The sequence below is a fragment of the Adelges cooleyi genome, unplaced genomic scaffold (assembly GCF_023614345.1).
Source record: "Adelges cooleyi isolate 19-005CV unplaced genomic scaffold, UGA_ACOO_1.1 ACOO_flye_CR_arks_rails_tigmint_CR_PRNA_21, whole genome shotgun sequence".
Classification (NCBI taxonomy): domain Eukaryota; kingdom Metazoa; phylum Arthropoda; class Insecta; order Hemiptera; family Adelgidae; genus Adelges; species Adelges cooleyi.
Window position 1 is genome coordinate 569403 of NW_026095871.1, and position 27894 is coordinate 597296.

A 27894-nucleotide genomic window follows, 5' to 3' on the forward strand; every position below is an offset into this window, starting at 1 on the left:
CCTATTTGTATATAAACACTTAGATATATACATACATAGCCGATACTTAATAATGTTTGAGTTTTGTATTGTCTCTCGTCGGCGTGTTGAACCCAAGACGCCGCTAATGCTGTATCGCAGTGTTGTAACTATGTATAAACGACTTTATTAAGTTTTGGGTGAACACATAAGTATGCACAGTTTCTAATCCTCTTGAAATAATTTCTGGAACGTTAACGGGTTGTTTATACACGCACGAACGAGTAATTATTTTCCGGTCTATTTGTTTTAGGTCCAAATATGTGCGACCCCCTTTCCCCGTGGGGCTAATCCGTGGGTCACGGGTAATGGAAAAAATGTTTTTAAAAAACGGGTGTAAGCAACTATTGAATATTGACAAATGGCCGCTATCGGACAGAGCCCACACCGCTATACGATAATAATAATTGATACCGACCATTATTTTTTTATTATTATTATTGTAAAATTAGGAAAAAATAAGTAGAAATACATCACTAATGGAAGCTAAAAAAAAAAAAAACTCCCAATTAATAATGGATTCGACGCGCTTGTCTATCATCAATACGACCGCCGGCTTATGTAAGTGTATTTTTATGCTGCCCATAATAATCCGTTTTGGATGGCGCTACACAAAGGAGGACTATTATTTTATTAATATTATTGTGTAATTTATTTTTTACACAACACACGGACAATTTAATAAACGCTTTTTTTTTTTTTTTGTGTCGATATCGCGCGGCCGGACAGTAGGCGTATCCCAAGGAAAGTAAACCAGCTAAAGTATTGCTCGTAAAAATTATTATTTATTCAAACAAATACAAGCGAAAAAAAAAGATTCATTATCTTTACGATCGATAACCGTATAGAACAACAACTGTTTCGACCCTCTTTTATTTTCTTAAGTGTACCTACCTATACATTAGAAAAATAATAGTAAACCATTAACGGAACCGATGTCCTTTTAGGTGAATTAAGACATTATATTATCAGCTATACAATTCCGGCACCAGCGTTGTTGTTTTGGTCGTATTGTAAATTACCGTTCTTACCGTTTAACAGCTGTATTGCGTGCGTGCTGAGTTCGAGTTGAAGATATAGGTCCATTAACGTACAATATCTATTATTCTAGTGTCGAAAAGTATACATAAAAAAAAGTAATAATAATAGTTTTATTCCTCGTGTAAACTTGTTTGTGCGACGGGTTTTGTTAATAAATAAAAAAAAATTACATTAATACTCAAGAGTGCAATAAAAATTCCAGTTATCCGAGTACAAAAATAAAATAAAATGTTGGACAAGAAACCAACGACATATTTTCGGGTTCTTAAATGGTTTTAACAGTCAATCAAACCGTTTATATATATATATATATATATACATACATAGGTACTTACCTGTTATTTAAGTATTGCTCGTAAAACACTGCTTCCAGTGTATACTGCGTATACACTGGAAGCGCAGATATATTATTATTATGTTTACAAGGTCGTGAAGTATTTCTGAGGTTTTTTTTACTTTTTTCATTCTCTTATAAAGCGCTACAAACGTGGATAGGTATAACACCATTCATAAGGGGTTTGATATTTAAGTCCTTCTGGTAGTATTCTATTTTTTTACGGCTTTGTAAAACAATAAAACCGAACGACAACATCTATCCTTGGCGCTATTGATTTCAATGGATTTGGTATTTTTTTTTTTACCAGACAAACGGGATGTTGACGAATAATTTCAGTTCTCCTTAATCCATAAAACAGCTCTAATACAACATGCGTTAACCACGAGGCCTGATTTAATCATATTTGGGTCCGGATCCTAAGGCCTCTGGGAATAGTAGTTAATATGGGCCTCGTTATAATTATACAGGTCTGACCAAAAACCGCCTTATATGGAAAAAATGAGATGTAATTAAACAAAATATTGTTGGAAATATATGTATTTAAAAACATATCCGATTAATACAATGATTCGAAGCAGTTTTTCAATATTGTCAGGGTTGGCAGCCGATAACCCCTCCCCCCTCCCCGAGCCTGTGTTAACACTGACGGTGTTAAAGTCCTCCACAGCACATCCTTAATCGCGCCTATTATAATATTACACAGTGTTGTTGGAGATAAACTCTACAAGTATATATGTATGTATTCTTACTGATACCAATCAAAATGTTTATATTCGATATAAATACCACCATTAATTAAAGCTGTCGTTCGTAATTGTTTTTTATAGCCGTTTAGGTTAGACGGGGTTTGAGCGATTGATAAGTGAGATTCAAACGCTACTATATTATACAGGATGAAACATAATATACTGTGATAAAAATTACACTCTGAGACCAAAAAATGAATTACTTATGAGGATTTTGGTAAAAAAATTTACATAGAGCTGAAAGTTATAGAAAGTAAGATTGGCCCTTTTAGACTCGAGCCACAGATCTTAATTTTTTAAAGTCGGGATGGCAAGGGAAGTGCGCGCAGATAAAAAATAATAGGTACTACACTCCACCTTTCCTCTTGCTCTAAACTTGAAACATAATTCAGTGCACTATAAAATGCATCTAACCCAACCTTACCCTGTATATAAACGCAGCTAATACGGAAAACGAATCGAAATATTGACTTTGGGCAATTGGAATTAATTGAATTTTGATTTATTTGTTTCCAGTGATGGGCGGACCGACTTCCGGCGGGGAGTCCGTCGCGGCCGGCGGAGAAGCGGACGAAGGGTCGTACCTGCCGGGAGGCGACACCCTGATGCAACCGGTGACCGCGTCCAGCCTAGACGCTCCCGTGCAGCTGCCCATATTCCTGGAGGAACCGACGGACGCGTACGTGATCAAAGGCAAACCGGCCACGCTCACCTGTCGGGCCGCCCACGCTCTGACCGTGTACTTCCGGTGCAACGGCGACAGGGTGGACGACTCGATGGGACCGCAGATGGATTTCGTCGACCCCCAGACCGGTGTCAGGAACGTCGAGGCCACCGTCAACATCACCCGGAACCACGTGGAAGAATACTTTGGCAAGCACAACTACCAGTGCCAGTGCGTGGCGTGGACTTCGCGCGGCGACATAGTCAGCAGACCCGCCAACGTGATCGTTGCCTGTGAGTATACAGTATAGTATAGTACACAACGCGATACATGCATTTTGCGCCATCCGTTGCGGTTGTATAACCCAGAGTGGTATAAAAAGGTATTGCCCCACCGTTAGCCCGGAAAGGAAATACGTTTATAGTATATTTAAATTGTGACGCACGAACTCTCGGACCGCGGGACGATTCCCACGTGCTCGGCTAAACAAATAAGATACAATTAAACGGCCGGTAATGTACTCTAATGATTATTATTATTATTATTATAAGTCGTGTATGTTGGACGAACTCACGATAACGTGTTATGTATGGTCGGCAGCGATCGTTCCGAAATTCGTGACCACTCCATGTATATGTGTAGCCCTGAAACCTCTCTCCAGTCGTGAAAGTCTATTTATTCAATGGTACCTGCACATGCTAGTATTTGTATATCTACAAATTACTAGGTACACGTTCAAACGTTTTAAAGACCACCGTCTGAACGTGCGCTTTCTCTGCCGTCTTTTACCAATACCGCGGTAGCGTTAATCGTTTCTGAGGACAACTTTGTGCGGTCTTTACACAGCTCTCGTTTTCAGACAAAATTCAATAAGAGTCGATAATTTAACCATGTAAAAAACCAACATTAGTTTTTATTTAAAAATATTACCATGCGATTACAATTAATATAGCGCACAGGCTCGAGAGCGCTATCACATTTATTAAACAACCGGCAATTTTTTTGGATTTGAATTTTTTGTTTTGCCAACTACGCTTTGCACAAAATTGTATACTTTTGACGCTTTTTATACTTGACCGCGCGGTGTTTATATACATATCGATTGGGTTGTTAAAACGGTCGTTTGTGTGTGTATATAGGAAAGTTTTGCGCCATTTGTTGCTGTCGCGTCTCCTCGCGCCGCCGCCCCCTCGAAGCGAAATCCGTTGAAAGCGATTTCCGAACCAAAGATGTAGTCACAGCTGGCGTAATCTGCTTAAAAGTTAAGTCTTGTTTTCGGCAGCTTTCACGTACCCACTACGACGAATATTTAGGGACATAAAAAAATAAAACTATGTAAGCTCTTCACACGTCGTAAACGCAACGCGCCGGCCTGCGGTTGGAACGCAAACACAATCGCTTTGGCTATCAAAATGATCGCCTCCGAGTGCAACATTGAACAACATTGAGACACTTGACACTTGATAGTATATATATAATCATTTGCACGCCGTCTTGGTGGACCATATTGCTATAGGCAGCGGCGAGGAGGTGCGATGCTTAACAAATAAGAATGAAAACCGCCGCGTCGTTTGACGTGTGCGTGATGAATACCAGATGAGAAGTCGGGCACTATAATTGAATAACCGACGGCAATAGCCGCATAACGTTATTACAATATTGTATAGGTAGAGGTGGTACCTATACAGGTGCTACGTTTGATGCAATTACAAAAATTTTTAAAAAAACTCTGTCGTCCGCGATGAACAACGTTAATGGCCCCGTATACCGTCGAAGTGGCTTTTGTTTTCATGCGAAATGAACTTACTTTGTTCTTTCCGCGCCCCTGCCCTACCCTACCCTCCCCTCGGGTCGCTGTTGCAAATCGACTTTGGCAGGGTACCGACATTTGTTTTTTGCGGCCAATTAATGGCGCATCGTTAGCATGATGACGACTGTACTATTCCGATAACGGTTTTAATTACCCTTTTCTGCGCACCACCCCCCCCCCCCCCGTTCCGGCGGTTTTCTTTATGGGCAAAAACTTTCGCGCCGAGATTTATCGTACTTTGAAAATTAAACCCAATAACGATACGGTCGGTTTTTGAAAACGGCGTCGCTGAGCAACAGCAGCAGCATTAAAAACAAGCTATTATAATATATATTATATTATACCGAATGCGTTCCTCTCAGTCATTGTAATGGGCAATAATGGCGAAAAATCTGACAGCTCCGACATAATATTTTCACCAACAGTCGCCGACAATAGACTCTGACGGGTGTTTTTATATTCATAATTTACATATTATATTTTTGTCTAAAGCCTCTTCTAGTATATTATGTATACTTTTTAAAAACCGACCGACTCTACGATGTCGTTGTATTATGGCATTGTTGTTGTTTTGTTTAAAGTCAAAAAATATTTTGTAAAAAAAACCCGCTTTAACAACACACTTTCCATCGTTTTCCTTGTACGTCCCGCGCAAACTTGAAGTCGCGTATTTCAATCATGTTACAGGACACCATTTTGATCATTCGGTCATTAATTAAAACAATAGAAAAAAAAAAATGCTTTGAATCGATCATTATAATATAACGTACCTATACAATAAAGAAAGGCGTCAGTTAACAAAGGGGACTTTGCAAAAAAAAAAATATATATATATTTATATACCAAACGGAAATGTTTTTTTCCCTATATTTTTTTTTTTTTTTTTATGTTTCTCGATGGAAATCAATGTGACTCACGTTTGCGTTTGCTTTGATTGTGCAAACGCACAAACACACACTCTGAAATTTCAAGTTCAAGTGAATGCCCGTCCGTGATCAAGTGGCGGGTTCGCGTCGTTTTCGGAGTGTGTTGGCCCGGTCAGGCCGCCGCTTGTTCTTCTTAAACCCTGACGGGTGCGCAAATTAGACAAAACGATATAATGATTTCGCAACGATTGACGGCCAAAAGGGACCTATATAGGGTTTTTGTCACGTACGCGTTCGTGCTTTTCGCGTGACATTTGACATTTCCAGTGTACCGGCAGGACCTGTACGGTGGCAAAAAAACAAAGGAAAAGAGGAAAAAGGGAGTCCCAGCTGGACGTATTCGGCGGGTCCCTCGCGCCGCCGATAATCGTCGGGGTGGAGCGTAGTAAAAATTCGACCGTTTCAAAAGCCGGCGGGGAGTCCTATAATAACAAACCACCGAGGTGCTCTCGCTCTCATTTCCATCATAATGAACATCATATACACAAATATATACCCATCCCCGGAACGGTGCCCAGAGTGGTGTGGCATTGACCGACGTCATTAGGAGCAGCAGCTCGCACAGCTCGCAACCGTAATAATTAAAGAATACGGCCAGTTATTTTACACAATTGGAAAATTTGTTTCGCACACGAGTGTCCCCGTCATCACTACCACCACCGCCCCCGGGGTTCGGGTCAAAAAAAACGGTCAGGCCGACAAAGGACACCCTTTGACGACGACGCCGCCCACAAAGAGGTGGAGGATGTAGCGAGCGTTTTTATCAATCGAATATTAATTATCGGCGTACGATGTCGGTCCGCGCTATTTTTACACGAGTATAGAGGATGTAACTATTAACACACACACATCCTCAGCCTCGGGGTTGGCTCGTTGAGTTGTAGACTTATATTTAAATATATATATTTTGGCATCGGTCGATTTATCTCGCGTCGCGTTCCTCTCGGCCAGTCGGAATCCAAGCCAAGCAAAACCAATAACAATAATAATTATTACTGTTGTTTGTACAAGCTGTCACGCGGTAGACGTCTCTTCAGGTGCGCCCCGTCGAGCTCTCGTATGAGACGATGTTGGCTCTTATCTGGTGCGTCCATCTTATTTTGACAACGATTCGACGTCCCACCGCGGCGAAACCCTCCTCGGCTGTCGTTCGTCGTTTAAACCGACTCCAAAAACAACTGTCATTCGCTCTTGTGTGTGTGTGTGTGTTTTTTTTCCACCGAAATCCTACTACCGCGAAGGTTTTTCTGATAATATTATATTCCGTATATATGCACTGCTGTTGTTGTAACTCTTTCTGCTTGCCCGAACGCGAACAATGAGCAATCGGCGGCAAGCGCTGTTTCGACTTTTGCGCATGTCATTTTTTATATATATATATGTATTTTTTTTTTTACAATGGGGTAGGTGGTGGACAATAATATGTGTTAGCACGTCGTGTACGACGACAACACGCGACCGAACGAGAAAGGGTTTCTTTTTCGCATTGAAAAGGGAGGAAACGTACGTCCGACGTGTCTCATAAGGGGGGGGGGAAGCTCTAACGTCAAAAACCGGCTCAAAAGAGAACATTTTCCCGATTCGAATAAACAATGGTCGGCGGCGAATCATTATTGTATTGTACACTTTTGCACGATGACGAAAATGACGTGTGACTGCGCGCAAACGGTGTACAAACTGTATACGGGTGTAGGTGGATGTATAGTGGTAGTGTGTCTGTGTAATGCACAATAATTCTATACAGCTCTCGAGATGATGATGAATTTTGAAATATTGCGCTCGCTTCAGGAATGTCGCATAGCACAATATTGTTTAATTAATTTCGCCCGCTCAGAGACCAATGGGAGAAGATTATGCTTAACTTTCAGCACGGTATTCGTGGCTTGTAAATTTTGAAATAACTAAAGGTAGTGTAGTTCTTGTTAGAACTAAACACGGACAATTATTATTACTTATACTAACTAGGTAGTTTACTCGGTGCAAGACATTTGGAGTGATGTCAAAGGACTTTCTTGCTGTATTGGCGATTTTGCTTTACACTTGAGAGGATAAGAAACCTATTGACTTTCAGTAACCTAAGAGCGCTTTCTTCGTTAAGCCGGTAGAACCGATTTATTTTAGCTAAAGGGTTGTAATAGTCTAGTGTCTTGTGCTCATACTAATATTTTGTGTTCCAATTCCCCCCGTACGTTTGACTACAGTAGTGAAGCAGATATAGCAACATATATAAACAACATAAAAAGTTTCAGTGTTTACAATATTAAATATAATATGTGTATTAAAATTGAATTTCACTCGGCACAGTAGCGCAATGTGCGCGTTCTATATTCGTACACAAACAGCAGACGTCTTCGCCTATTTTTTATGTTCACACTAAGTAAAAATAAAGTTCAAAGAAGTGGATGGTAATTTATCGAAAACCCAAGTGCATCGTTCGGCGCCCAGTGCACACACACACAAATAATCGTGACAACAGCAAACTTCAGGTGCTTGTGTGTTTACACGAATAAATCAATAAACCAAACATTTTTTCTTCTTTTCGATCGGCGCTGGTAGAAATGGAAAAAAAACCATGTAGTCAATAAAGAATAAGAAAGAAAAAAAAATAGAGAGAATGGACTTGAGGAACGCGGCCGGGTAAATAGCTTTTCTTTATGTTGCGCGTGTTATCGTTTTTAAAAACCGAGCGGGGACGAAAACCTCGTGTTAATTAAAAACTAGTGTACCTTAATTATTTACAAAAAAAAAAAAAAGTATAAGAACAAAAAAACAACAATATAATTAAAACCTTTATCTCGGCCATAATCCCGGTTGATTCAAAATTAAATTACCTCGGTTTTCTGCGCGCACAATACAAAAGCTTTTTGTCCACTTAAAGTGGGTTGTGATTTTTTTTTTTTGGGGGGGGGGGCCTCCTCAACTTGGGCGGTTAGGGAACAATAATAAGCAATAACGGATAGCGCAAAACAAACCAATGTTTTAACGTTTCCGATAATGCGGGCGTGTATGGTATAGTTATTAAATCTATGATTGATGGGCTGCTGGTCGATGGTTGCTAGTTAAATCGGCTTTTATTTTTAAACCGCCTACTTAATGATCGGAGCGTTTGTTTGTTTTTTATCCTTCGTGTGCACACACTGAATATTGAAGGGAAAAACAATCCCATGGTCTCTGGTGTATATAATATGGAAATCGTGACTACCAGATGCCCGTGCATACCTACCTACATATATGCGACCAGTATTACCCTGGTTCGTGTGTTCTTTGCGGTCGAATGTGAGTCCTATATAGAAACAACGAGACCACAATAACAGCTCTTATATAGGGTCGGTGGACGACAACGGTTTATTATACTGTATAACCAAGTACAGAATTTTTCTTATTATTTATGATTCTCTGAACGAAAATATATAAAAGTGTCTTTATTTCTTGAATATTATACCAACCGTTAGTTGTTATTTCATCATTACATTACTCGTTTAAGGGGAAGACGGAAAATGTTTTAACAAAAAATAAACTATAGCTCGTTACTAGCTTCCGTCGTGTGCTGTATATACATTTCGAAGAAACTCTGCAAAGCATCAATTCAAGTTTTTGCTCAAGAATAACTACCAATATCCTATCATTAGTATGCAAGAATACCAATAAATAGATACACACAAATATCGCTCTACACAATACACGGTATACATTATTGAAGGAATAGTAAAGGCCCAACTCTATATTTTACATTTTTCAATACTTCTATCTGGAAATAAATTTAAACGTATATAATTTATTATTTACCAATATTTAATAGATGGTATTTAGTATTAAAAAAATGTATATATATATATGTCCCAATAGTGTGGCATTTAAATTTGTATCTATAATATATTTGAATAGCTGGCATATCGCAATAGCTTTCTATTAATGATAATCTCGAGTTTAGCCAGCTGACTCCTCATTAGGTTTTTATTTCCAATCGCCTCAGAGCACATATACCTCTATATGTACCATTGTGTTCAGTATTTGAGATACGATCGTCGTGTGTGTGTGTGTGTGTAGAATATTATATTTAAATTTCGTTGGAAAGTTAAGTCGCTGGCGAACGATCGAGTAGTATAATTATAATTCATTTCCGAACGGTACCCAGGTGAAGATAACACAAAAACCGTTTATCTCGTGTTTATTAATTCAATCTGTGTAAATTACACCGACCACGGCGCATCCCAGGTATTCGGCGGTCTTCGGCGATAACATCATGGATGCGAGATGATGGCGGGATTTAAGCAGAATTTTTTTATTTTTGTCGTTTCCACGAGCCGCCCCACTACTGCGGTATGCGTAAAAAAAATAAAACCATCGTTTGTCAGACAACGTTAAAAAATATAATAATAATTGTCGGTCGTAAAAAACTATTCAAATCAATTACGACAGTACGCACAACGACCGCATGCGGGCATTGGACGGATGCTGGCAAAGAAATAATTATTACATTATGCATTATGCATTTTGTGCGTACAACATTTAAATAACCACAATGCAATGCGTATGTTTGGCGTTTGCTCGTAACAATGTACCTGGGATATTATAATCTAGGTGGTGGTGCGGTTCTTTCGCCTCTTGTCCACGCCGCCGGTGTGTTTACCGTAGGTACACCAGGGTCTGTTGTCGAGGTGTGTTTGGCTTTGTAGCCGTGCGGGTGATCGATGGACCGAAATCTCGCGCGTTTTCGGGTTCGTTGAATATGCAACATTTTAATTCAAATGGCGGACTAGCCGTTTCCACTACGCCCTTGAGTTGGCATCGCGCCAAGGATTATATTCATTAAAAACCGGACAAACGGCAACAGCATCACGCTCGGCCGTGCCTTTTGTGCGTGTCCTTCGCCGGCCGTTGTAATTTTCGAAATAAACATTAGCCCCCCCACCCCCACCCCGGCTATCGAGGGTTCACTAAACAAAACAAAAAATGATCGTATTTGCTTTTGTATAATATATGGAAAATATGAAAAAAAAAAGTACAACAATGTTCTTCCATAGTCCGCTGATGAAAATTATTAGTTTTCCCATGACCCTTGCAGACCCGGGGTAGCTTCGTTTGCTCCACGGTGTACCCAGTCGACCAGACGGCTGACCAAAAGACATTTCGGTAACTTAAATTAATCGCGCCCGGAATTTGTCTTCTTCTTTGCCGACACCGGACTGCACGAAAACTGGATGCCGCGGCCAAAGTCGTGCGGCGATGACCGCCACTAGACCATTTATGGAAATCGTCGACAAAACACCTCCGTCATCTTTCCAAACTACAAATTAACGCCTATTATTATATTATCATATTAGTCTATAGCGCGGCCTGAATACAAAATCGATTCTCGTGGAATACAGAGCGTGATCATCATAATGCGATCTAAGTTTTCCACAAATTTTGACGTTCCTACTTTTGACACTTGCAAAAATTGAGATCACGTTGTATAAAAACACTATGAAAAAAAAAAAGAAATGAAATTTCTCACTAAACCCTATGAGATATTGAATGGTCCACGATAACGCGATCAGCCTGTATTGTATCTAGTTTTGATACTTATGGAAATATGCGATTTTTTAGAGGACTAAGACAAAAACAACTAAAAAAAAAAACGGACCAAGAAAAAAGCGTATTATAATTATTGACTATAGCCGTCGTCGTCTGCGGGAACGTGATCATATTTTAACGGGGCAAGTGTCCAAATTGGGCGAACCTTAAGCGTTTTCTTCTGTCAAGCCTTGTCATTGTTTTTGTTTTTGTTTGCTCTTTGTGGCGCGCGCACACACACACAATGCTCGTACATGTTATTATTATTCCAGACTTGACATTTTAACACGTCCCAGCAGGTTGTCGCATGGTACAGTATGTATATATTCTTTTTCCTCTTCCTATCCTCATCTCTCGCACATTTCATTCATCTCTACGCCGGCCTTCTATTCGACCTGTTCCCTCCTCCCCCGTGTCTCCTATCCGACTCGAGTGCACTGCACACGTGTGTGCTGAAGGTATATAATATGTAAAACAATATACGGAAACGAGATCGTCATCTAATATTATGTTCGTCGATTGAACCGTCAAAGTATAGTAACGATACAAATACACGGTAGCCGCTGCTTTTTGGTTTTGTTTTCGTTTCAAGACAATCGAATAGGCCGCATACTTTCTTGTGGTGGGCGGCCATATCTTCTGGAAACCGAGCCGGGCCGTGCACACGTGTGGGAGTCGGTGATTTTGTTGTGTTTATTTCGTTATGTGAGTCGCGCAAAACATACAAGTTCTTTCCAAAGAGGTCGTTGGTATAGTATTTATTATGTTTTTCGGCCTCTTACGCGGACACAAAGTCTTGGTAAACACTCGATGCGATTTAAATGTAAACCCAATATATTATCTTGTTGTTCTTATATATTGTTGTCTTGCTGCACTCCACGGCACACAAACGGGGCTAATAGAATACATATGCGGCTATATATTTATTTTTCACTCTAATCTAAACTAAAATCGTGATTAGATTGACACGCGGGAAATTAGTTTTAAACAAAACGGCTTTCGCGTTCGGATTTCTCTCTCTAAAGATATATTATTGTGAATATCATATAGCTGCATGTATCGATTATCGACGTGTACTAGTCACAGAACAAAATAACAAACCCTAATAAAAATATGTTTTTTTTTTTAAAGCATTAGTAATATACCTATGGCCTGACAATGATACGATTTTCACCGTATGAGTCACGTCGACAGTGTAATATAAATGGGCTGTAAATCAACCTCCCTTTTTCCTTTGCACGCGACTCGGCCGCCTGGTGGCGCCACGAGCAATTATAATTATTTTAGTGTTTTTGTTCGAATCATAGGGAAAATAATATACGTACGAATGCGATCGGTGCATATACATATATAATAATAGGTATTTTTATGATATACCCGTGTATTTGGGGTTCGGGTAGCAATAGAAGACCCCGGGGGTAATTATATTTTATTGGACATTCGTGACTACGGCCACAGTGGTTCATATATATATATATATACACATGGAATACACGGATAAAATATAAGTCATGATCCTTTTTTACCCTCGACGTCGGCGGTCGGTGTGGGCTGTTCGCGGTCGCCTTTGCGGCGGTATCCTTTACACTAGCCGAACCAACATAGGTCAACATAGGTTCTATGTTGACCAAGAAGCGTTGACAGAGCCTCGAAGAACGCACGGTTGATTTAACCAATAAGACTATTTCGAAATTAGAAGAAAACATATAATATTTGTTTACCTGATCAGGTATTATTTTTTTTAAGTGTACTGTTATTATTGTTTCTCTCCAGAACGCCCATCTATATATATATATATATATATATATACAGACTCGACCGAGTATTTATTGTATATTATACAATTTCCGTGTAATATTACTATACAAACCGTGGTCGAACACGTTTACTGTATATTGTAGGTATATGTTTATGTGTTATTATATTGTAATGATAATGCACTGTGTTCACGACGAAACGAGCTGTCATTACGGGTTTGGGTAAAAAAATTGTATTGTTTTCCTCCAATGCACACACCGCACCGGCCGCCTGAGGCGATGTAACGTTTTTACACGCGTCTTATCGGATCCCGTGGGGATTTTGACTTTTGTACACTACAGACTATAATATTATAACGCCATCGAGTCACGTCGAATTTCGAAAAACACCGACGGCCGCCAAGTACCGTCGAGGTGCAAAAACACGCCCATTTTCCGGTGTGTCGCGTGTACGGGGACCGTTTGTTTTGGGAAAAAAAGCAATAATAATAATAATAATAATAGTCAGCTGCTGCTAGTGCACCTTATATACCTTGTACCACCAGCAGACCCCGTAGGTTTTGCGATTCATTCGCACACCGACATTAACGTTATTAAACGCAATACGGTCGTTGAGGAGTAAAAAACCGCCGCTGTATACACACGAATCCGATGACATCATCATCATGCTACATTTAGCACACAACAGATAGTGTGCGTGAGCGAGCTCCGGACGTTTATTTTTTTATACACCGCAAAAACTAAAAAAACAATATAATAAACATGCTAATGGCATTTGCCCCCACACCGTTGTATTACTATTATGTGTCGCGTGATAATAGCAAAATAATGTTTTTCGCGCGATGCCCGTAAAATTGTCTCCAGGCGCTTATTTTTTTTGTTTTCCCGCGCAATATCACATATCAGTATAATTATTGAAGTCAATGGATTCATAATTAATAACTGAGTTTCGTATATTATGTGATCTCGATTACCTACCCCCTTCCCTACCCTTGCAAACTAATTATTTTTATATTAACATTTGAAACATCAGATACCAATAAATATTTTAATCACTTGCTGGATAGCTGCGCTGTGATGTCCCAAACCATTATTTTAACGAGTGTGATTTTTACCATACAATTTTTTTGTTTTTTTTACACTACAACACACGGGTTTGAGATCCCGACAGTGTGTAATAACATCTGTTATTGTTGTGGAAAGATTTTGGGGGGGGGGGGAATCCTCCTCCCGTCATAGAAAATTAATATCTGACGCGCTCCCATTAACCATTGCCGGTAATTACGTGGCCCGCCGGAAAGCCAACCCATAAGTCGCCATAATTCATCGTACACGGAGTTGATAAATCTATTTTTAATTATCGTAATAACTGTACCACTCGTGGGGCCCATATGTGTGGCACATTCCTCGACAGCCGGCGGTGCTGGTGCTGCTAGTGTGGTGCGTATTGTTGGCTTAAGTCGACCGACAAATACATTCCTCGTAAAGAGTAGTAGAAATTTCTTTTCCGGACAAATCTGGAAACTATGACATTTCCGTGTCATCGTTGTAGAAGCAAAAAAAAAATAACACTCTAAAACAAACCGACGGGAGCGGACAAAACGAGAAGTGATTTTCAGCCGCCGTCTGAAACTGTCTATAACTGAAGGAAAGCATAAGAAAATCCATCGCGCTTGTCAAACCGAATCGCACTCGGAAACTCGGAAAGCTTTTTCGAGTAACGTTGTAAAAAAAAAAAAAAAGTGGAAAAAAAAAAACGATTGTCACCTATTTGACAAGTAAAATACGTTTCGATTATTCGTAATCCGACGTTGGCATTTATATATATATATATATAGTTATATTATCATTATGTAATCCTTATAGTACACGGCATGTGTACTTGTCTTCTCTCTCTCAGTTCGAGACACGGCGCACGTTGAATTACCGTCGTCGTTGAAAAAAATAGTATGAAACATGTAAATGATAAAAGTGTTTGTCAAGAACCGGATAAAAAATATAAAATGTGTTTTTAAACAACACCGGTAGAAGTGTAAATTAATTCGAGCTTGAGACAAAAGTAAGACGGACAACGCGACATCATTATTACCAACCTATTGGTATTCACCGGGGAAGACGGATCGTACCCGATTTGATTTCGAACAGGAAACGTAATCGGTTTTTTTTTTTCTTTGTGTGTTTGTTCTCCAACAAGTCGAGTCAATAATGGAAACACAAAAGACGTTGCTGGTGGAAAAAAAAAATGATGATGATAATAATAATAATAATAAGAAGCGACTGAATAGAAGCCGGTCGAATGTCGGTTTCTTATTATTATTATTATTATGCTATTGACTCGAGGAAAAATAAAGCAATACCTACTTAGATGTACATACACACACCGGCGTCTTGTATTACCCTTTTCCTAATGGGATTTACAAGTCGTTTTCTGCGGTTTGCCGCCGCCGTGTGTTTTATAACTTCCAATCCGGGTGGCCGTCGGATTTACAGCCAAGGGTTTCCTTGAGCCCATTAACGACGACAGACTTTGTTTCGGAAAATCCTATACACAACACGGTGCACGGTGCACGGTGTGTGTGTGCAATGTGTTTTATGCTAAACGAATGAGAATTATTACATAGTATACACAGAAGTAAGTGCAGCTCTTCTCCTCTGCACACCCACCCGCCAGCCTCTACGTCCAAACGGTGTCGTGCTCGTTTCCAGACTAACTTAATTTTTTCCTTGGTTTTCTTCGTTATTCCATTGTATAATACAATAATACAATTCACCATAATATCTGCTTTGAGTGTATGCACTATCCACAATAAAGCGCAGTAGAGTTTAAATGCAGGTTTTTTTTTTTTTTTACTTTTTGTCTCTTCTTCTATTGTATAGTATAATGTATATATGTATATATATATATGAAGACACCGTCGTTAATGTACTTTTAGACTTCTACGACCGGATTATGAGAAACTTTAAACATAAACTAGTGTACTCGAGGAAAATTACATTTTTTTTTTTTTTATTGTAAAAGTCACCACATTAAAAAAAAAACCGTAGTTTCCAGTCGTTATCCCGGTCGGCTCGTTGAGTTGCGTTTCAATTGAAACGGGAAAGTAAAAATGAATAGGATTTATATTTTGTTTATTAATATAACCAAGGTCCGGGCTTTTTTTTTGTTCTCGTTGGGGGTAGTGCCCGAAGGCGCGGCGTTGGTCGCAACAAATCATCGATAACTTGGTCCAAAATGGGTAAAAAAAAAAAATCCTGTAATTCGAAACAATAATCCGAAATCCCAAAGATAACCGTCGAAATATTACACTCCGGGGACCCCGAGGCCGTTACATAATAATTAAAACCACATTTCCTTTCTATATCGCTCTCTCTCTCTCTCTCTCCGAGCTGTGCGTATGCATATTATACCATATACATACATTGTACGGCATTTGAAATTATATAAATTACGCCGTTCGTGTAACATTATAATAACGGGCATGTGTATAGATGTATTATTTTTTTACCACGCGGACACATAGGTGGAGACAGACCGGGACCGGTGTGTTTGTGCCTTAATCAAAAATCGAACGTTCATTAAAAGCTTGTCAAAACGGCGAGAGGTATCGGAGAGTACGCTCGTGTGGCGGGGGCGAGGGCGGGGGGGTTCCCTATCCCGTGGTGGTTTGATGATAAATTATAAAACTGTTTTTGACCCAAATTACCGAATTCGGCCCCGGCGTAATATATATAGGGGATGTGCGTGCACGCGGGAGACCGCCGGGAGGGGGTAGCCAAAAAACAGCTGCATTGTTTTAGCGCGCCGCACGTAGATCCGCTATTGTAATTGCACGTGGGCATAGGTATACAATAATAATATGTCCTATACCGTCTCAAAAATTTGACACTTCACCGCCGTGAGTCTGAACAAACAACAACAGCGGGGGGTGACATTGCCATACTGTTTTCATTATCTCGGCGTTTTTGATTAAGTCGTTTTAATCTTCATAATGAAAGCGTGCGTTATTCTGGAAAACAATATAGGCGGGTTCTTCTGGTCCGTGTAATAATAACGCACATTTATAACGATACCGTATCGCAGCAAACCCTACGTGAAATATGCGGTTGGGTAAAACAAAAAAATCCGTGTACGATATTTCGATGGGCCGTGGACGTTTTTAACTTTAGCGACTGTCGCAGAGTGTTCTAAGGTTTCGCCAAGGCTAAATTGGAAACGACGTGGACTCGTTCCCGGATCGTGTGACCTCTTGGCATCGGCACACCACCGCCGCCAACCTTATTGTAATAGTATATACTGCGGACGAAGGGAAAAAAAAACTAATCGGATTTTATGAAAAAAAAAAAAAAAACTATAATAACAAGAAGAACAATGTCTTCTCGGTGTACAAGACGTCTACAACGACCGACTGCTGCTGCTGCTGCTGCTCTGTTACACGCACACGCGAGTTCGGTAGTAATAATGAACGACGAATTCGTGTCCTCGCCGTGCTTCACGACCGAACCGTACGGGGCAGACCACCCGGGCATCGTGGGCTACCGGCGGCGACAAATCAATCCCGGACAGATTGTAAGATACACGGTAGGTACATAATACAACCGGCGGTGGCCTCCCGGTTAATTAGAAATACTCAGATGCAGAGCGAATAATAAAGCGTGTACATAATATAGGTAAGATAACTCGTATACAAACGAAAACGTTCACCCGAGAGTCTCAGACTTGGACTTGATGGTACGGAACGATACGCGCACGCACTTGTTTTCAGGGCAGAGACAAACCGAGCACACGAGCCGCTCGTAGAGAACATAATATCTTATTCGAGTTGGTTAATATTTTATAATCGGACTGACTGCGTAGCCACGGTCCTGGCGCTGTTATTGGTAGGCGGTGGCTATCATTTAGCTTGCCGTGTAATGCAAGTGCACGTGCGCCTACCGGAGGGTCATACGATTTTTAGCCAAAAAAGTAATAAATAAATGCATTCGTTCAGAAGTTAGTGGGTAGGTGTAATTTTATCTAACTGCATGTGCTGTTATCAGAACCCCTGTGCGCCACTGTCAAGGTAGTCAACTCTGCCGACCACCGTGCAAGCGCAAAAACGACTTGCAATATAAATGTTATATGGACGGCTCAAGACGTGTGTCTGTGGTTTAACCGGTTGCTATTGATCGCCGTGTGCGCGGTATGTGTTAATTGAGCTATATGTGTTTTTACGCACTCGAATACGTCCAAAACGGCGGTCGGTAATTGGAACCGCAGATAAAGCGGTCCAAATAATTGAACATATTATTATTATACTGTGGTGTATTGATCGATAGCTGATGGAAAAGTGAATTCTCTGGAAACCGGGTCACACAAGTCAGAAACGGATCGTGACGGCTCGTGTATCGTCGTCGTGGTTGTGTGTGGGAAACAAGGTCGGAAATCGGATAACCATCGGGAATCGTCATAAATCTGGCCTGTTAATTAAAGTTTTTTTTTTTTTTAAAAAGAAAAAATATACTCTACACCACCACGTGTCCAATTAACGACCGACCAAACGGTAACACGAAACGGAATCGACATGCAAACGCGGCTCACACGATTCCCAGTCTGTGTGTGTACACGCTGTTGTATTGGTTTTTGTTGGCTTACCGTTGCTGCCCCGAAGCCACGGAGAACCCGGTAGTCCGACTTCGGTAAAACATTATATTATTATGGAGATGAGCTGTTGTGTCGGTCAGACCGTTCTGTTGTAGTTTGTCGAACGCGTACCTGCCTATACTCGTGCCGTAATAATTGTACGGATTGTTGTTTTTGTTTACAATTTTTTTATTTTTTTTTTTTTTGCACCGTCTTCAAGACAATCGGCAGAGGAGACGCCGGCGCGTGGGTGGTCCGGCCGAAAGAAAAAAACAATAGTCCACGACGACGAGACATCGATACGATTTATGCGGTCGCCTCCTCGTTTGTGCGTGTACAATACAAGACTTTAATAAAGCGATCGGCGAACGGCTTACAAACACAACCGGTTGTGTGCGACGTTACGCACTCGGTAGTTTATGATCGAAAGTGGTCCGAAGACCTTGGGGACACCGCGAAGAAGTTGGGGACGATAGCAATGACAAATCGCTTAATTTACCCACGGGTGAACTTTGTTGAAACGAAAACGAAAAAAATGTATTTCGGATTTGACATTTAAAGTTCATCCGGTTCGAACGGGCACGGTTTAAACAACACAAAAACGTTCGCCAAAGCCATATGCGAATCAGTCGAAACAAGCTGAAGTATATACACCGCCAACGCATTTTGACCAAATCGCGCGTGTCGATTGGATTAGGACATAATATTATAATAACGCGGATTCTGGCAGCAACTATATAGGTGATAGGATAATATGTTAGGTTTGGCTGACGTTCTGTCAGTGCGTTTTAATATCGGTTTTATTCCTACAGATTCGTTGAAAATACTTTACACTAACATACATATGTATGCCCAGAATAGCTGATAGCGAATAGCGCCCAGACATATGCCCTCAATGTGTAATATTAATATGTACATTTTGCTCCAGCAGCCAATTCCTGTTCCGGTCGTTTGACTTCCTTACGAAATACTACAACGTTCAATTTCTTTGACAATTTAATATTAAACATATTATTCCATTATTCGCGTTCCTTCGCGCCTACTAGTGGACTATTATACACGAGATTCATTTTGTGTTATTACTTATTGCGCCATAGACGCGCATCCGACATGTCGATAATAACCGTGACAACAATATATAATAAAAGCGGCTCCATTGAGAAATAATAATCAATCCCCGTACGATTAGATTTTTAATGTTCAATGCCCCCTAACGTATTCTTATCGGGCAAAGTGTTTTTTTAATAATAATAAATACCGTTACAAAACACTAGTATGATAATATGTATTTCTCAGAACCATTTGTCTTGTAAAAAAAAAAAAAAAATAATCGACTAGATATTAACGCGTGGCGCTCATTAAAACTTTTGGTTATAAAGGTACATTGAAAAAAAAAAGAAACTATTATTTATTATTAGTTTATTTGTCAACTGCCGCAATAACTGTGATAGTAAAAAAATTGATTCCCGATTCTCACTTTTTTTTATTATTCGAAGAGCCGATTAAAAAATGCATTTATACGTTTGACCGAATCGGTTATGTAACACTTTTTTGTGAACAACGCGCCGAAATCACTGTCACAATATTGTCACATTGCATGTCCGAACCCGGAAACCGCGTACCTATATTATATTGAAGTATATATAGTGAGGTTAGCCGCCGTTTGTTGTGTACCATTGGCCGGGGACGCTGAAAACCTTAAAATTAGCGTTTTTCCAAATACCAACGTTTATTTTTTTTTTTTTAGAATCCCGAGCCCCCCCCCCCCTACTGATCACCACCGTTTGTTGTGTACCTTGTGTATATAATACACGACGGGATGCAGGGTCGAGCTTTTCAGGTCGTCATCGTCGTTGATGATGTGGACTGAACAAAACCGTGGCGACGGCCGAGCCACACGTTAATGAACTTTAATGGAAAACGGGTTGCAAAGCCCGGTAGGGGTCGGTCGAACAAAAACCGTCGTCCCGCTGATATTATTATTATTATTATTATACCTATTCTTCTCGTAGAACTACTGGACGATGACGACGACGACGACGTGGGTTCAGTGGATCGGTGTAAAAAAAATTGTTTTAAAAAATTCTATAAAAAAAGTTAAATGATTTTTATATGTGTGCGGCGGTTGTGCTGCCGTCCGGTAAATCGCGCGTTGGTCGCGCATGACACTCGGCCGGTCATTATCGTTATTCACGTGCTGTGTCCGTCTCCGTTTGATTTACAGCCACTCTCACGTGACAATAATGAGACGACCGAGTGCTCGCAACACAACAACAATACCCGCTGCACATTATAGGTATATAATATAATAACAATAATATATAATATGATTAGTGCACGGCCATTATGTGTAATATTATTATTGTTATTATTGCTCTTGCGCGGACGACACGCGACGTGGTCGGTATCAAATTCCGCGATGGAAAATACAAGTAAGAAAGTACATTGCAATATTACTTTACACTCGATACAGGCGTGTACCTGCCCGCGACGAACCGGGAAACCGCATTATAAACGGTGTACAAAACAAAAGCGCGCAAACGGAACGGAACAGAGAAGATCTATAAAAGGACAAGGAACGTTCACGGTTAAATACATACATATATATGTATATTATGTTATACGAGTTTCCGGCAGCAGATTTAATTTCACCGTATCGAATAATGTGTGGACTTTGAATATTATGCGCGTTTCCAAAACGATACTTAAGCCTATCGCAGCATATAGTGTAAACCTTTCTTCGGTAGAGTCCACCACCGACGGTCCTTCATCACAGTTGTAAAATAATTATTACTGCCTATATCCGTAAAGAACCCTTCGGCAAGCGGTGTATTTGTATATTATATGAATAGAAAATATTCTACAACGGCGGCGGCGGCGGCAGACTCTGCAGACGGGATTGAAAATAATCAAAACTTTCGCACAGAGGCGGTCGGTATTTGCCGACCCATTGAGAAATAATTGTGTTTGTTCTTAGAGAAAGGTAAAACGATATTACCGGCCAAAATGAAAATAATAAAATACAAGTATAAAAGAAAAAGCTGGGTCGTGGAAACCAGACACTAATTATTATTATACTCGGCGAATGAGAGTGAAGTGGGAGCGCTTCGGTTTTTTATTTTTATCAAATGAACTCGACGTTTTTGTTTTGCAAGGCATAAACTTTACTGCGTGAAATAAGACACGGAATGTATTACGGTCGTAGATTTTTTGTCTTTCGTGAAATTCTCAGTGCATAAAATGTTGCTTGCAATTGGCCGGTAAAAAAAATATGCCACCATACACGTCTGCCGGGTTTATTGTCTGTGAAATTTGTCCGATGCGAGCACGCCACTTTTATCTTTGTCCGTCGCAAGTGGTTTACGCTCCGTCTCGGAAAATCCTTCGGACCGTTTAATGCACAATCGCTTCGGGCTTCTTATACCCATTTTCAGTTTGGCACTCCGCTCTCGTGGAGAGTAGTAAAGTTAACAGTATGTATTTTGTGCATTGTGTTTTCCCTTTGTCACACTTTGGCGGAATCCGTGGTTAAAATCTGGCGGTTAAACGGTTAACTCAACGACACTCGGCGTGTAGCTGGATAATTAATTTCCCGCGGTACAATACAATGGCGCAAACTTTTCGTTTCGCTTATAGAACTTAATCGGACACACAATGTTGCCACAATCGTTTAGGCCATTTGTTTTGACAGCGACCGGCGGAGAGCGCCGAGGCGAGGGGGGGGGGGTGGAAGGGCTACACCGTAAACCTACAACGAATATTATTATGTTCGAAAATTAGACAGCTTAAAAGTATTCACTTTTGTTGTAATTGTTGTATCGCATCAACTGGATGGATGTGCGCTCCCGAGGCAAATGATATAACATTATAATAATATATATGTATACGACTTAAAAGCGGGATATACCCACGTGAAATAGTGTGTTGACGATGGCTTTAGTCTTATGTGCGTCTCGTGTGTTCGAGTTAATCCTAGTTATAATATACGACCACTGTTGTAGATATATTTCCTTATCTGCGGCGCGCGTTGGAATACCAAAATTATTATCCGTATTTATTTAAATTGTGTTCAAAACCTTGGCGCACACTGATCCGAGTCAATAATAAAAAAAACACCGTTTGAATGTATAATAATCCAATAATGAACCACAGTCGACACGCCCGGAAACTATATGTATTGCAACCTTTGCGACCGCCGCCGTATCCACAATATCCGTTTGGCTGCTAGCCTTGTAAATTACACACTCCACGCGCTATCTATAGCGTTTGTTATTATAAATTATAATAAGCCGTACGCTGTGCCTGTGCAGACCGTGTGAATAAATTACCATCCGAGTGTTTCGCGGCGGAATAGATCAGTAGTAGGAGACGCTCCGGAGATATGACCGATTTCAATTTAACGCCACACTGCCGGCTAGACCACCTTGTCACAAACGCGTGAAACCCGCTTAATGACTTTGGCCCACCTATTTTTTATATTTTGTTTTATTAATAAACCCCTGCGGCCTAAATAAAAAATGCATTATACCCGCGTTTATCCGTAACGTTTAGTGTAATTGGTTTTCGATCGCGGTCCAGTAATAAACTGTTATTATATAGTCAATTTTAAGCCAAGAATTCCAATTCCGTAACACTCCAAGTATCTTGCCGACTATTCTGACTTCGAGCCGGAGCGTTTAATTTGTGTTTTCATAGCGTGTGTGCGGTGCTCGGCCGAGAAAGTCATTTCACTGCGCAGCACACGCTGGTCGAATGTGTCCAAACATCATCGTTCTCTGGCGCGCGCTGTTAATACCGGAGAGGCGTTACCTGGAAACAAAAGAGTTTCGAAATTGAACTTTCCGTGCCGCTGAATAAGACCAACAAAGTAGAGGAGAGAGATAGAGATGGACGGAGACGGTGTAGGCAGCTTAAACGGACCGGCATTTTTAATTGAAATCCGAACAAACAGCGTCAGAGCCGAGCAGGTTAGGACTGACTCGCTTAGCTCGGCCGGTCATCCGTTATCCAATATCGTGTTTTGTGTGACGGCGAAGCGACGAGGTAAACTAACTTAACAATAATAGACATGTACACTCGAAAGCTTCTGTTATTGTTAAAGCGACGCCGAGCAGATTGAAAGAGGCATTTTTCGCGATATGACGTCGGGAATTTATTTATTTCCAATCCCTTTTTTTTGTTGTCGGACTGCCGAAATTAGATTACCGTTTGCCGCCGAACAATACCCGGGTTTGCCGACGAAAAATACATTTACATAATAGGCTCCGGTCCCGCCGTCGTATATCCGTCACTATAATTTTGTACATAATTAGCGGCCTATTCGATTTTGCAAAATACACTTTAGAGGGGGGGGGGGCGCTACATCGAAATCGATATCTGTCGATGTCTCCAGCAAGCAGTTGTACACAAATAGACACTGTTAAATAATATACTCGGTAAAAAACACCACTATAAACCACCCCGGTCGACCGAACAATAGCAGTTCCCCCCCCCCCCGCATGATTCACACTTTGGAAGGATTAAAAACGTTCGATGTGGCTACAAGTTGTTTGGATATTTTCGAAACGCCGTCGCTGGGCACGTTTGTAATTATCCGAGGATTTCCGCGCTTAAGTACACTTTCCAAAACGTCTGTGTCGACCACCAGCGGCGGATCGACGATTGCATTATTATTGTGTGTGTAAAACAAGAGCCGTTTTGACACAAAAGGTTACGGTTTCACCAGCCATATGTACGTATACCGCGGTACACTGTCATAATCCTCGAATGCACATAATATTATGATAAGTGCGCCTAAAGTTTAGTGACCCGAATTCGCTTGTGCGCGACATATTAATTGTGTTTATAATAATCGGTGTGACATTAAAACGCCCGGTCGTTAATCACGGGCAATTCCTTAAGGCCGGTGTGTTGTTTGTGTATATAGTCATTCATCACACGGCAACTTTGTGCGCTGCGTCCGGACACAAAAGGACGAGAGAACAGACCGGTAAAATTAACGGGCACCTAGTAAAAACCGTAGAATATAAGAAGAAGACACACACTGCACACACAAAGTACGGCGACAAAATAAAATACACATTATAATAACACGTTGGCTAAACGAGACAAATTGTCTTCTTCCTCGCGGCCAAGTAATAACAATAATAATACCCATCCGAATAAGACTTCCCGTGTTCGGGTAATAGAGCTTATAATGTGTGTGTGTGGGGATGTGCAAGCGGCGGCGGATACGATAATGAAACGTAATGAGTCCCCTCTACGCCGCCATTTGTATCAATTCGGTAGAGGTTCGGACGGAAACGAAAAAAAAAAGAAATAGGAAAATAACAACAAACGTTTACTTGGCTGAAGTAGTTATAATGGGGCGCAAACAGTATAGTCAGTCTGTCTAGTTAGAAGAAATAAAAATACCGTTCACGGTGATAAGATATCAATAATGACAGTATCTTGAAAAAACACTTTTAACTTGAGGAGGAGTACCAATATGGCTTAACAACGAGAACTTTTTTTCATCTTTTCTGTGGCCATACTGGTGTTAGTATAGCACATACAAGTCAACATGAGTACAAAAAAAGTCTTATATAAATGTACTATTGAAATCAACGAATCCCCGGAATCGGCTGCGTTGTTTGCGCTTCGTTATTAGGAGGTGTCTTAGGTGTGAGATTTATGCGGCGAGAGAGTTGTCGAGAAACTGTATTTATCACATCTATTGTGTGTACTATATTATAATAATAATTCCTATATAAGCCGCTTTGTACAAAAAAAAAAACCCCCGTGCACCTTATACGCGCCGGATTATAATAATATATTTTTAACCAAACGCAATGTAGTGTTTGAGAATTTTTTTTTTTTTTTGGTGTCACACCACGCCGGTGTTAACCCCGAAGCGGATGCGTACATTATCTGTTTTTGACTTTTCGTTGAACTCTGTCGTCGTACAAGTGTACTTTGTACAATATACCTAATGGGTCGCCGTTGGAACCGGCGCGGCGGTAGCATTAGCATAAAATGCATAACGTGGCTGTATTTTTGTTTCCTATTCCTACAAACGTCGCCCACGACATGTGCATTGTGCAAGGGGAAACCGGCGGTAAGGGGGGGTGGGGTCAAAACCGTATTGATAATCTTATCGGAGGCCGCCCCGCTTTTGAGTGTGTTTTTGTACGGCAAAGCTGTGTTGTTATTGTTTTTTTTTTTTTTATAAATATTTCATGCCGGTATCGAGCAAGTATACAATATATATATATATATATCCGAAGCCGACACGACTGGATTTGCGCGGCGGTCCTACCGTTCTCGTCCGCGTCAACCGCCACTGGTGGATTGAAGACTGACGTTGATTTATTAGCAGCAGTTACAATTAAGAGGGTAGCAGAGGAGTAGTAGTAGTAGTAGTAGCGGTTGGTTATAGAGCGACGGCGCGCTGTATTTGATCTGATAAATTATTGGCAATATAAACCCCGGAGCGGGTTTTTTTTTCTCCCGCTAGCTTTGTCGAGTACCGTGTATTTTTTTTTGCCGTCCTCGTCCTCGTCGTCGTAACTCGTATACTTACTTTTTTTTTTCCCCATAACACAGTAATTTGATTTATACGGATAGGAAAAAAAACACACACACACACACACGGTCGACTAGAAGAAAGTTGTGCGGTTTCGTCGTGACGGATTCCTCGCACCGGAGACGGTCGTTCGGGTGACAATGTGGATTGTATATATATATATGTGTATTTTTTTCTTTTTCTTTTAGGCGTTGTCGTTTTGGTAGCCAGTTACGCTACGATTAATCTTCGGCATCATCAATCAAAATCCATTGTTATTTACTTTTACACCTCGCGCCGAAGCTCCTTCTATATTCGATCCAATTCATTACCTGTGCGCGTACCTGTGTACATTTTGTAGGTACACTCCGCCGCAGAGGGCCGCGGGCTAATCGAGTTCCCCCTTGCGCGCCCCATTGTCGTCGTCGTCGGCGGGTGTTGTGTATATATTTTTTTCATTAATCACTTCTCAGACAATACAAATTCCATTACATACCCGTTCTCGTAATGTACAGCCGATAAGTCGTCGTATAGACTATAATATACTCTATCAGCAGGTGCGTCGCCGGACTCGCGGTCCTAACTATATAATATTATATTGGGGTTGTACACATATAATAGTAATAATACACACACACACACACACAGCAGGAACCGAGGACGTATATATTTCACGCGCCGTGTACGCCTCCGCCAGAGTGCTGTGGGTATTGTAATAGCATACAACAGCACTCCTCCTTTTGGGAAACATAAATCCTTTTCGTGTACTCAATGTTTGCATAGGCTTAATGGGTGCCCGGCCCGGAGCAAACGGTCGTTTTTGTCGGGCGAAGCTGCCGTTCCGCGGTCACACTCGCGGAAGCCACCGCCGTTCCGTTTGTTTGTCCCCGCCAAACCACACTCTTATGCGCGGCCCTCGTTGATTGATTATGACTCGCGAGGGTCTCATCGTCATCGTCGTGGTGTCCTCTTTATTTGTATAATCCGTCTGACTAACTAAACAAACAACGAGTGCACTATATTTCTGTAAAAAAAAAAAAAAAATGTATATTATATATAAGAAAAAAAACTAGGGTCGTTAATGTGTTTTCCGAGTATATTATTAACGTACATATCGAATTTCGCTTTTATCGACAGCAACAGCAGTAGCCACTCGCCGTCGACCCTATATACATATAATACATGTTACCCATAACTTACTCGTCGTGTTTTGCGTTATTTGCAGACTTGAAGAAACCGTTCAACTCGATACCGTACTCGGTCAGCGTGGAGTCCGACCGGAACGTGGAACTGCGGTGTTTGCCGCCGGACGGCGTGCCTTCGCCCAGGGTGTACTGGCTGCGGAACGGCGTGCAAATCGAACCGGACAACAACATGATCGTGTCGAGCGAGGGCAATCTGTTGATCGGCCAGGCCAGGCTACAGGACACTGCCAATTACACTTGCGTGGCCGAAAACGTCGCGGCCAAGAGGCTCAGCGATCCCGCGCTGCTCACCGTCTACGGTAAGTGTCAATCGGACCGCGAACTTGTGCTTCACGAGTACACAACATACACACTTTGGGCGTTTTGGGAAAAAAAAAGAAAGAAAAAACCAGTCCTTTCCAAAGCGCACCCGCGGTGTCGCGTGTGTGTGTGTGTGTGTCTCCGATGGCTAGTTCCGCTCGTTACGCGCGCGCATATAAAAATCGGGTTCGCCGTTTATAGCCGGTTGCCCTTTCTGTATATTTATGTACACACAAAGATATCCGCGTGTGTATACCTATGTATAGTTTTTTTCCACTCTCCGCCGCATCGTTCTTCGAGACATACAGGCGCGCCGCCGTGCCACCAGTCCGGCCGGCCGCCGCCGCCGCAACCGAAGGAGGACCATAAAA

General features: G+C 41.1%; 1 protein-coding gene across 2 annotated transcripts in view; it reads left to right on the top strand.

Moving 5' to 3' along the window:
* LOC126834601 (netrin receptor UNC5C) overlaps positions 1–27894 on the top strand; it is a 71529-nt gene that overhangs the window by 9925 nt on the left and 33710 nt on the right. For both annotated transcript variants that reach the window (XM_050566648.1, XM_050566649.1), the window contains exons 2-3: positions 2659–3099; positions 27244–27522. In XM_050566648.1, the coding sequence (XP_050422605.1) occupies positions 2659–3099; positions 27244–27522 (720 nt within the window). The remainder of the gene's footprint in view (positions 1–2658; positions 3100–27243; positions 27523–27894) is intronic.